A 12,403-nucleotide genomic window follows, 5' to 3' on the forward strand; every position below is an offset into this window, starting at 1 on the left:
TCTTTGGCTACTGATTGTGCCAAGTCACAATTGACGCCGGGGACTTTTATAAAAATAGGCCTACAGAATGTGAATAATTAAAAAATCATCTGTTGTTACTTATTTGAATGTAAACACTCGCCCTAAACAGAAACTGGTCAATGATGTCATATGAAAATGGCTAAATGGCTTTAAATCAGAACCAATTCAAAGTATTTATATCTCTATCTCTATTCTATATTCTTTATCTATATAATATTGCTTGATTCGTTAAATCACCTGTCAATCACAGTAAGATGACGTATTAGTTGACCTAGTTAGCCAGCCAATCAGGAGTTAGACCCGCCTTCTTTTACCATCTACCCGCGAGAGCTACGGAGAATTAGCCTGGTGCTACCAGACCATCGTACTTCATTTCATTTGTACAGAAGGTCTGGAGGTGCTGTAATTGGCAAACGTTCACTCACTTGGAGGCGGGTGTCTGTTGAAGTTTAAAACTATTGGATCTGCCCAGTGCCACTCTGGATCTGCCATAACCAATCACAATAGCGTTTGGTCGTGACGTATGTCATGCGCCGGGACCGGCCGGAAACTACGTTGCGCGCAGGCGCAGGCAGAGTACACAAACAAAACAAGATGAAGCGTGGAGATGTCTGTCAACGATAACTGCAGGTTTTGTTTATCTAGTTTTAGAGTTCAAGGAACAATTAAAAATTCTAAATTAATATTCGATACTAAGGACACAGATAATGTTTGCAGTCAACTGTCGAGGCTGGGTCTTGTCATTGACAATACGTCGCTTCGGTCTTATCGTATTTGCCGAAAATGCTGCGCGATGATTACCAGGCTACTGCGCGATTCAGAAATGTTGCAGAAGTGGAAGGACGCGGAGACAGAGACGTGCCATGGGGGAGATGACAGTTCCACTGACAAGAGAGTCAGAGAACCTACACCGTCGAAAACTCCAAGGGCCGTAAAAAAGTCCAGGAAATCCACTGAAATGCCGTCGAGAACCAGTGTGACCAAGGTAAGGAGACCAAACGAGTTGTTATTTATTTGTAGTCTTTGTCATGCTGTTTTCTCATTCGTTGTATTGCCTCAGATAAACATCCATGTAATTGTTATCAACAGTAACTGCTTCACTAGTTGAAACGCAACCTAACTAGGGTGAGTTGCCCTAATGTGTTACAGAGCATTCTAGAGCATTTATCTCTTATTTCTGACACATGTAAATAGATAATATTGTTTTAAAAATGTTTTAAGTTTTTTTCTTCTTCAATCAATCTTTAGCTGTCCCACATTCGGAAAGGTTTTTCCAAAAGTGGGACAGCATGATTTGCCTAATCTGGGACAGTCATTTAAAGTGGGGGAATACACATGTAGGAAAATCAAATGTGCAATATGAATTTTATTCAATGTGTGGTGGCAGATATTGCATATGATATATCTCTGGACTCAAATGTTGGAATGCTTATTAAGGCAATAGGAAACATTGTTTTTATCTTGTATAGACTCATAAGTGTAGTGAGATATATTGCATGTTGTTTAATTGTAAACTGAAATGTAGATTCCTCAAATGCGTATCCAACAAACCACTCAGACGGGCCACACCTCTTCTATTGTCTTATGCTCAGAACTCCCCCTGCTGTGTCTTCAAACTGTCCCCCCCTCACATGACTGGCCAATTGAGAGCATTGCATTGTTGTTATGGTGAACTGAAGCCATTTTTGTATCTCAACCTGTCTGCCTCCCAACCTTTCTCCCCCTCCTCTTGTAATGTAAATTAGTCGTCTTCCCCCACCCAGCTTCCTTAAGTATGTATATTTGAACCTGTCTCCTACGTATTGTAATTTAGACTCCCCCCTGGGAGGCACACACACACACACACACACACACACACACACACACACACACACACACACACACACACACACACACACACACACACACACACCTTTTAACATACCATAGACCTACTCCCCTGTAATTGAATTTTCATGCAAGATTTCCCTTTTGTTTTTATTTCAGGTTGTGATCTACTATGACCTCGTGGAACAGACACTGATATGCCAATCTGACATAGCTGGTATTGTTGAGAATTTGGCAAAAAGGAAGTTTACCAGAGCTGCCAATCTCATTTCAAGACACAAAGAGATGATGGAGCATTTAAAAGCCAGTGTGTTGGATGTAGTGGAGGCTGACTGTGCGGCCCTGTGTAAACGACAGAACCAGTTCATGCTGTGGAGGTCGAGTGCGGAAGACCTGCAATCATTTTCATTTCAAGAGTTACACGACGACCTGAAGCGACTGTCCCCGTTCCTGTTCAGCGTTATATCAACAATCACAAACGACTCTCTCCCTCACATCTGTGCTGCAGCCTCAGTGGCTTTGAGAGGAAGAGAGAACCGTCTTTCAGCCCTATCCTACTACATCAACTCAGTGTTATTGTATGGTGGGGCAAAAAAGGCAGTTTTCCAGCGACTGGCCAAACTGGGCATCTCTACAGTACACTCCAATGCAGTTGGCAAACAGCAAGAAATGGCCAACTACTGCATGCTTCCAGTCATGTCCTTAAAACAGGACTTGGAGTCATTCCTGAATCAGCCCAGCACAGATGAACAAGAGAGGATTATTCAAAGAAGCCTTGAAGATCTGTCCTTATCAGGTGAGTTTGTTCAACATAACCTTTAGGTACACTTTAGAAGTATGCATTTTTTCCCTACTATAATGACTAATTGTATTTATGTGTTCACTACCATAGAGACCACTGTCCAACCAAGCAAGGAGGTGGACGTCGCTGATACCTTCACATTCCAAACACTGTCAGACTTGGACATGGCCGATTTGGGTGTTGCTCCATTGTCTGCCTCAGCATTGCCAACCTCATCTGCACCTCAGACATATTCAATCATTTTCGACAACCTGGACTTTTACATGCAGACGCACCATCAGTCCATCAGCCAAACCAACAAGTCAATACACTGGATCCACCACATGTGTGTCATCAACAGGATCAACTCACTACACCTCGACAAGTTGAAACCGGCAAATTCTATGATTGACTATGATCTCACAAATTCACTTCCTGGACCAGACACACAAGCCAGTATGCGCCGGGAATTTGTGGTTTTGGGGAGCCGAATCCTGACAACTCATTTGGAATCCTTCAAGACCCTCTCCAGTGTGGTTGTTCGTCACATACCCCACCAGTTCTCTGAGAAAATGTCTCAGCCATCCACTCATGTAAGTTTCATGTCCTTAAAATATCAAATTAAACAAATCATTTTGTAAATGCACAGTGCAAGTTGCAGAAATAATGCACTTATTTGCATGCTTTGAAATGTGTCAGTTTCACACACTGACACATAATTGTAATATTACACTTTTGCAGTTTCCACTTGGACTTCTATTCAAGGATGAAACACAAACTTCTGACTTGGTGGATGTGCTCCAGCACCTTCAAAAGGAGTAAATATCATGCAAGATCACTAATTGCTTTGTGTACCCTGGGACAGAAATGTACCTATTGTGTTTAAATTGATATTCTAACTGTAAGTCCTCTCTCTCTAGGTATGTGCCAAGATGTCTTGATGGGCTTGAGAAGATTTTGATCGGGGGTGACAGACTCACAGAGGCCAATTCCCGGAACATCCAGTTGGCGTTTGCTGATGGGGAGACTGAGGAGGACCGACTGGAAGGCCTTGTTATCAAATTTGAAGACTGGCACGCTATTCGGAATCTCTTTGAGGTCAGTATTGTAATCATTAACTACATGCACAACAACCGGATACACTATTGTTATTTACAAAAGGCACTTAAGTAATAATGTGTTCTGTTTTCTAAGAACTGGTTCAAACATGATTTTTTTGATATGCATTACAGATATATCATCAGATCTTCTTTAGTGAAGCATCTGCCAAAGACCATGGCACACTCCTCGCCAACATGAATCTCTTGAGGTAATCAATCACCAAACATCTGAAACCATGTGTCTTCAGATTAATGTCATATTGATATTCATTACTCGTTGTGTATATTATTCTATAATTCATTTCTCTCTACATGTTTCCTCCTAGGGACTCTTCCCCTAGAGATGATCTTCGCCAACCATGACGTTGGCGTGGATCTATGAACTGTGTCTGTCTGTCTGTGTGTATGTGTATGTGTGTGTGTGCGAGTGTGCATGTTACATAGAAAGCACAGCCACCATGAATTCGGCTGCTTTCCAATGGTACTACAAACAAACACACACCATCATGAATTTATGAACTATGAATAGAATCTCACAAGCAGATGTTTTATACAGCCATTTAAATAACTTCTATGTCATTTACAGGTGCAGCAATGCGAAAAAAGGCCCACATGCTGCATACAACGCCTACAAACAGTTTGTACAGACTGACACGACAGCACTTTTCCTTGCAGCAGCAATGGAACATTTTCATTTGGATGATGTCACAGGTTTGTAGCTTTTACATTGTGTTGAAAGGATTATATCAAGGAATCAAACCAATGTTTTTCTTGGCGTAGGTACAATGAATGAAGTTCATTATTTTATTTTGTATTTTTTGTCACAGCCACTCCTGAGGGGTTACTGCCAGACCACATCCAGCAAGGCTCTGCAGAACAGAAGAGGACCTGGCTCCATGACTCTGTGGCAGAGGTTGTTGACAAGTATTTGTTGTCAACAGATATTTCTGACCTGACAGCCGGCGTTACTGGAGCAGCAACAGCCCAAAGCACAGAGAGGGAGAAGCTCCCTTGTCGTGAGCCAGGTTGCTCCAAAGTATTCATTTATGGAAAAGCCAGAGTAACCCACGAAAGTAAAGTCCACAGTCTTGAGGTGGTGTCTTTGCCAGTTGCTGAGCCGGCTTCATCTGGGTTGATTGACTACAAAAAGCAGCACACAGAGGCCAGGCTTAGCTTTGGATTTCTGCTTTTTGACATGTTGGATGCAGTGAAGGAGGGAGATGGGGAGCGCTTGATAAGGCTGTACAAGGTGGCACTCCTGATTTACAAGGCTTATGGGCACACAAATTATGCCTACAGCACTTTCCTTTTGACAGTACAAATCAACACAACACTGTCCCCTCGGGTTGCGCATGACGTCATCTGGAACAGATTCTGGAATAGCGGAGGTGGAAAAGGGAAAAACATTCCTCTGGATCTGCACCTCGAGCACCTCAACAACTTCCTCAAATCCTTTCTGAAGAACAAAGGCACTAACCTTACAGAGAGAACAGCTGGCAGGGTCAGCAGGTCTGCTGGCATATTGAAAACCCTGATGGACACAACAGACGGAGAGCTGCAGCTATCCCGGCCCAGTGGCATCCACCATGCAGCTGATCTCCAAAACAACATTTTCATCTTGGTTGAGGTGTTCAGGAAGACGGAAGTCTTCAACCACCAACCGGGAAGAGACTACTCTGCATTCCCGAGCTTTGACAGAAACATTCTGGCCAAGCTAAATTACAAAGATGTGTGGCGGTGGATGCGTGACAGGCTGAAAGACTGGAGGGCTGTAGCACTTTAATCAACATGGGAACAGTGCTGTCTCGTGATGGCCCATCTATTTATACACAGTACTGTCATTCCTGGTCTGTAATGCTCCTAGTCTGGTCCTACCAGACCTTTGTACTTCATTTGAAGCTCTGTTACCGAATTACTTGGAATGTTTGTATAAATGTGTACATAGTTAATATTGTTATTGTATATTGTTATAAGTACTTTTTGGTTGAATTAGTAAATTAATTAGTTTTTAGCTCTTCTATTTGCCTTGTAAATTGTATGTTCTGTATTGTTGTACAGCCAGACTAAAAAACTCTTTCTTCCCCACTGCCCTCAGACTCCTAAACAACAGATAGGAGTCTGCTGTTACTGTTGTTATTATTCTACCTCAGGACTGCCACCACTGTTTACATTTTGGTTATGCACAACGGCACACTTTCTTTGATTTGCACTATTAAGTTTTATTTGAGCATATAGTTGTTGTTTTACCTAGTTGCTGCTCTATTTGCCTGGTAAATAAAAATGTATATTCTGAATTGTTGCTGCTTTTTTTCTATTTTACTTGTATACTGCATATTTTAATTTCTTTCTTGGCATTCACTCTGTGGAAAACAAGGAAGAATTCCATTGTATGACTGAGAACATGTTTCCTATTTTGCATATGACAACACTTGAATCTTTAAAGAATACCTTTTAATAGTACGTCTCATCGCTTCCTTTATAACTTAATAATGGTCTTACAAGTATTTGTTTTGCACTTTTATTTAGCACATTTTGTAGAATTGCACAAATTACAACCAAACGCATTTACAAAATAGGTACAACTGACACCAACCATGTTCCTGCACAAGTACACAAAAGAGGGTTTAAGTGTTCCGATCACAAGCATCACTGACTTCACTGTTCAGACTCAGAGCTACTGACACGGCTTAGGAGTGCATCTTCAACATCATCATCATCGTCAAAGTATTCACTGTAATAGAGATCTGGGTCAGTTGCATGCCTCTCTGAATCATATTGCAAATCACCATCAATATCCCCAAAAACCTCACTGATGATAATTAAAATCTCCTTTGCATGGTCCAATTTAAACACAGGAAGGTTATTGATAATGTATGTGAGGTCAAATATGTATTGACAGTGGGTCAATACTGCATCAACCAGTTGCTGGCTGAATCCAGTGCAGGCTGCATGTGAGGTGTACAGTGGAATGGATGAATTGGTTAAACTACCTCTGTAGTCATTCAGCAAATCTGCAATCAAAGACTTCTCATTTACAGCCACATGCCTAGATCTCTGATCAGTTGGTTCAGCTTCAGTAGGTTCATACTTTGGCGTGGCTTCTGTACATGTTCCAGATGAACAAGAGCAAACAGTCTGACAGTATGTACAACAGAGATGGCCTGGCTCTACGTTACTGGGTTCTGCTTCAAAATGTGAATAGAGAGATTTCCTGAAACACATGTCTTTTCCAACAGCAAGCAGTTTTTTCACCTCTTCATCCACCTTGAAGTACTGTCCGGTGTTGTAGAGGATGGCATGTGATGGCTGACCATGCCTCCCAGCCCTGCCTGCCTGTTGTAAAATCACCTCTAGGTCACTTGGAGCCCCGTACATTACCACGTGTGAAACATTAGGGAAATTTAACCCCATCCCCAGAGCTGTTGTTGCCACAACTATCCGGCAATTCCCTTCCCCCCTCATTGAAGCCAACACTCTCTCCTTGTTTTGGGGGAGGGTTTTGCTGTGGAACATGCCAATCAGGAGGTTCTCACTTCTGCAGTCCGGATCACAGCCTACCCAGGCATGTGCTTGCAGTTCTGCCTTTAAATAAGAGAAAACTCTACCCACTGATTTCAGGCTTTGGCAATAAATTAATATTGGTTGCATTGTTGAGCCCTTGTCTTTTGCATGTTGCACAATCCAGTCTAGGCAGTTCATGTGATGAGTGGGCACCTTGCCCAACCCAAGACGGATGTTTTTCTTGTTGGGACTGGCAATGATGGAAACTGCATTGTCCATATGGAGAAGTCTGATGACTCTGCTTCTGGACTTGATGTCAGCGGAGGCAGTCAGGGCCAAAACAGGTGTACCTGGTAGAGTAAAAAAGTTCACAATTAACACCCATTTCATAACGTACCCAACAAGTTGTCTAGTGTTTGTTTAATAGACTATGGCAGGGAGGATTTAATGAAGAGCGCTATGAACATGAATGCACTTTCCGAGTGATCACGCAATTCGGTTACATTACAGGGACAGTAACTAATCCTTGCAACAGATATATCTATACAGAATGTTGACATTATAATAGCATACAAATGAAATATTCTACAACATGTAAGATGAGCAACACAGAGGGCAGTGCATTCAACTCACCCTCTTTGGCAATGGATCTTAGCTCCCCGAGCTTGGCAAAACTGTCCCGGAATGCCGACTCGCCTTTGGAAGCCTCGCCCCTGAGAAAAACGAAATGAAGAGTACAATTCCTCATGAATCTAACAGACTTTGAATGCATGTTGAATGCAAAATGACAACGTTAGCCTAAGCTATCGAGTTTGCAAAAACAGCCCTATTATGTTCTTTAACGGTATTAAGTGCTAACTTACCATTTGTAGGTAACGTGGACCTCGTCAACGACGATGCCAATGAGGTTTTCCTGGTAAATGCTTGAGGCTAGCATTCGTCGCCATTTATTATTTAGCAGCCAGGACTCGGGGCTTCCGAACACCAGACTAAAGTTTCCAGCCAGAATGTCACCGTCATCATGGACACCGAGCTGCCCAGCACGAACTCCCAACTGTTCTGCCTCCTTCACTTGGTCCTCCATAAGTGCGACCAGAGGGGAGACGACAACAACTATCGGCTTAGCAGCATAGCTAGCGTTCTCCTTCGCTAACTCCTTCACGACTAACGGAGCCAGCTGGAAAATCAAACTTTTCCCGAACCCGGTGGGGAGAAGTGCCACAACATCATGGCCACCAACGAAATTCAGCAAGGCTTCTTCTTGCTCCGGCTTTAATGCATCGATATTCGGCAGCGTTGCAACAACAGACAGAATAGCTTCTCTTGCTTCCTTCTCCATTGTCTTCCTGTTATTGTTCTGACTACAACTGAAACTCGCGCGCAACTTCGACGTCATCGTTCTCAACCACTCCCTCTGTTCGCTGATTGGACACTCAGAAATCTGAGTCGAGCAGGATCCCACTGATACACCCCATCACCAGACTGACTACTGAAGGGAAAATGAAATTTGGCCGGAAGTAGGAGGGCGGGCGGAGCCAGGCTAACGGAGAATCGCTCTTTTCGGGACTTTTAAAAAGTGACAGTGGCTGAGTCAAACCTCTCTGTGTTATCGAAGCTAATTTTAAAAGATTCTAATGTTGATTTAGAATACAGAACTAGATATTTAGATGATAAATTAGTGATTTTGAGACTGTGAAAACGTGTGAAGAACCTGCTAATATTAACAATGTTTATTAGATGAGTTTTTAGCTAGCTAGCTACGTCAGAAAAATATTTTTCCTCCGCTACCAGTCCCGTGGAGCCCGCACTGTGAAGAGATTCCCTCGGTGAGTCTCTATGAAAAATAAGTTGCTAGAATAGTTTAAGTGTAGTTCTGCTGTTTTAGTTAAAGTGAGAAATTATGTGCTAACTAACCGCAGCTAACAATGCTTTCTAACGGTGTAGCATAGCGCATGTCGTCACGTCTGTCATCGTAACACTTGAAAATATGTCAAAGGTGAGTGTGTGTGTGTGTGTGTGTGTGTGTGAGAGAGTGAGTGAGTGAGTGAGTGAGTTTCTTCGCTGTCTGAAGTTGCCGTGTGTGTTAAAGTGGCGTTGATGCTGCTAGATGTTTTAATTTGCCTTGTGGTGATAGTTATATGAGCTGTAGGCTAGAAGTTGTGAGTTAAAGGTGGAGTCAGTGATTCTGGAGAACGCTTTATGTCAAAATCAGTGAATATCTCGTCATGATCCGCTACCTGTCCATGCTGTGTGCGCCCTGAAAATAAAATCTGGTTTTAATACACAGGCTCGGCTCTGTAAATTAGTAGGCCTATGTAGCCTAAACAAAGGTGGGCCACCATAGCCTACAACCAGGGGTGGACTGGGACAAAAATTCAGCCCTGGCATTTTTGGCCATGGCAGCCCACCATGATTATTTATGCGATATGTGGAGGCAGGGGCGTTGCTCCAAATTCTGGGCCCCTATACAGGAAGTCCTGATGGGCCCTCTGAGAGGCAGTCTTACAATACAAACATGTAAAAGCTATGTTTGTCTATAGTCCAAAACGTATGAGTGACTGGTCACTCTCTGAGCCAGATAACAACACAATGTTTCTATTGATGAATGACCAAATCATTACGCGTACTTGAACACAACCCCTGGTCTAATGACTCTTAATAACCATGCACACACACAGTGTTTCTCACAGGAATTTGGGAGACTGTGTCGTGGACCCTGGACCTTCTAGAGGGGTCCGGGGGAATGCTCCCCCGGAAGATTTTTTTTCAAATGTTAAAGTAAAATTCATCAATCTGGTGCACTTTGAAGAGAAAACTAAGGATAAATCAACTGTTTCCTATGTAAGCTATAGGCTATTATTTGCTGGAATAATGTATAGACACAGATGACCAAAAAGCAGAAAGAAGAAATGTACATGTTTAAAAAATCCAGTCAGCTTCGGGAATTTTTTTCCTTTGTTTGTATTTTTTAATGGCCCAATATAGGCCCCTGATCTTCGTAGCCCCGAACAATGTTATTTAAAAAATAACATAAATGTACTGACGAATGAAAGGCCCATGAAATCTTTTTTTTCCCTAAATAACGTTTTTCTGGGCCTTCAAAGATCAGGGGCCTATATTGAGCCAGTAAAAAAAAAAAAAAAAAAAATATATATATATATTTTTTTTTTTGGGTGCAGCCCCCCTCTGCCTTGGGCCCCCCAAGCCTGTCCGCAGTCCGACGGCCCTGAACGTAACTGACCATCGTCAGATGCTCATAATTACGGAGTAGAAGTTGAATGCATGATAATACAATTTAATGCAGCCTCTGAATGGGCGGCCCTCTGCTGTGTGTGTGATTGGGCCAGGCCCAGCCTAGAACCAATCATAATGAGTAATGGCCTGGGACAAAGTTTTATTTAACTTTCAGGTGAAGTTGACAGCCTGCACGCACAATTATATGTCCATGGCACTCCCGAGAGGGAAGGGCCCTCGGCCCTCGGCTGTGTGACTTGGCCGGGCCGGGCCGAGTCACACAGCCGAGGGTCCATAAAAAAAAAAAAAAAAAAAAAAATTTTTTTTTTTTTTTTTTTTTTATAAATGGACCCGGCCCGGCCCAAAATGCCTGCCGGCCCACCGGGACGATGCCCGGTATGCCAGATGGCCAGTCCACCCCTGCCTACAACATGCCCGTTTTTATAGTCCTAACATGCGACGCCAGTTGTTAAGTCATCGTTCCCTCATCTTAGAGATCACCAAAAACCTTGATTCCTTTTTGCAAGCACAGTTTCCAAAATAAGGGTTATTTGTCTATACAAAGTGTAAGATTAAACCAGATTCCTGCATGTAAATGAAGATAGTGGGTTGACCCCCCGTGAACCTGCGCGACTGCGTGTTTCTCACTGGTTGTGTGTGTGTGTGTGTGTGTGTGTGTGTGTGTGTGTGTGTGTGTGTGTGTGTGTGTGTGTGTGTGTGTGTGTGTGTGTGTGTGTGTGTGTGTGTGTGTGTGTGTGTGTGTGTGTGTGTGTGTGTGTGTGTGTGTGTGTGTGTGTGTGTGTACCTGTGTGTGTGTGTACCTGTGTGTGTGTGTGTGATGCCTATGGAAATATTCTTTTAGAAAGAGTCACAGTGAGGAGCCAATCAGAAGATGGAGCTGCAGGTGACTCAGTAAGACACACACACACACACGCACACACACACACACACACACACACACACACACACTCACACACACTAAAGGGGGCCAGGAGTTACCCTCACACTATAAATCATTCTTGAAATAATTATTACTAAACCTAAAATACATTTAGAGCTTGATCAAATAGACAGAAAAACAGGGCTGGAAGAGTGAATAGGGCCCTTTTGTGCAATTCCCTGGAAAGGGAACAGGCTCTGCATCCTTTATGGTAATATTTGTGGACGTGCACAACCACCGTTTTAAACTGATGCTGGTTACGCCTGGTGACGTCATGCACACGCGTGTTAAAAGGAAGTATAATTTGGGCTTAGGATTCATCAGAAATTCTGACCGTGTACCTACATGCAACATGCAAAGGAGGACTGTGCACGTGACAGATACAAGGGACTGATAGTCTAAATGTAGGTTTAGTCTTTGCAAATGAGCTAAAACATGTTGTTTAAAGAGAGAGAGAGAGAATACCCGTCAATGCTTTTTCTCTGTTTGAGATTTCGGTGAATGAACCAAAGTTGATCACTTGATTTATTTATACTAGTACGTAAGGAGACAAAAATAGCAAAATTGACCAGTTCTCGAAAAAAAAAAAAACTCGCCTTCATTCCTAGGAAGACTGTTTTACAAACATGCAAATTCTCTGCATATGACAGGACAGTAATGAGCTGCAGACAGGTTCACTGTGTCCATATAAGGAACTATGATAACATCTGTGTTTCTGTTTGTGTGTGTGTGTGTGTGTGTGTGTGTGTGTGTGTGTGTGTGTGTGTGTGTGTGTGTGTGTGTGTGTGTGTGTGTGTGTGTGTGTGTGTGTGTGTGTGTGTGTGTGTGTGTGTGTGTGTGTTGCATATGGAAATAAGAGGAGGGACATGGGAGGGGGGAGCTGATTGAGCTGCATGAGACTCTCAGTAAGACTAAGACACACACACACACACACACACACACACACACACACACACACACACAGAGAAACACAGATGTTATCATAGTTTATGATATGGA

General features: G+C 42.8%; 3 protein-coding genes across 3 annotated transcripts in view; 2 read left to right on the forward strand and 1 right to left on the reverse strand.

Moving 5' to 3' along the window:
* The first annotated feature begins 609 nt into the window (after window positions 1–609).
* LOC307253417 (uncharacterized protein) lies at window positions 610–6,023 on the forward strand. Its single transcript, XM_080031452.1, has 8 exons — window positions 610–1,006; window positions 2,008–2,644; window positions 2,741–3,222; window positions 3,371–3,447; window positions 3,550–3,727; window positions 3,862–3,938; window positions 4,316–4,440; window positions 4,557–6,023. The coding sequence occupies exons 1-8, from the start codon at window positions 629–631 to the stop codon at window positions 5,510–5,512; spliced, it is 2,910 nt and encodes a 969-aa protein (XP_079887578.1). The 5' UTR covers window positions 610–628; the 3' UTR covers window positions 5,513–6,023.
* Window positions 6,024–6,761: 738 nt separating this feature from the next.
* On the reverse strand, window positions 6,762–8,639 carry LOC307253541 (ATP-dependent DNA helicase RecQ-like; the record flags this gene model as incomplete). The annotated part of the gene is made up of 4 exons (XM_080031648.1): window positions 8,094–8,639; window positions 7,864–7,943; window positions 7,444–7,580; window positions 6,762–6,830 (listed from the first exon to the last, which is right to left on the reverse strand). The coding sequence occupies exons 1-4, from the start codon at window positions 8,624–8,626 to the stop codon at window positions 6,762–6,764; spliced, it is 819 nt and encodes a 272-aa protein (XP_079887774.1). The 5' UTR covers window positions 8,627–8,639.
* Window positions 8,640–8,844: 205 nt separating this feature from the next.
* The window catches only part of LOC307253660 (C-type mannose receptor 2-like), a 43,701-nt gene continuing 40,142 nt past the window's right edge, over window positions 8,845–12,403 (forward strand). The window contains exons 1-2 of the mRNA XM_080031781.1: window positions 8,845–9,056; window positions 11,327–11,376. The gene's annotated coding sequence lies outside the window, so the exon portion shown is untranslated. The remainder of the gene's footprint in view (window positions 9,057–11,326; window positions 11,377–12,403) is intronic.

Source organism: Ammodytes marinus, assembly GCF_949987685.1.
Source record: "Ammodytes marinus genome assembly, chromosome: 7".
Lineage (NCBI taxonomy): Eukaryota > Metazoa > Chordata > Actinopteri > Uranoscopiformes > Ammodytidae > Ammodytes > Ammodytes marinus.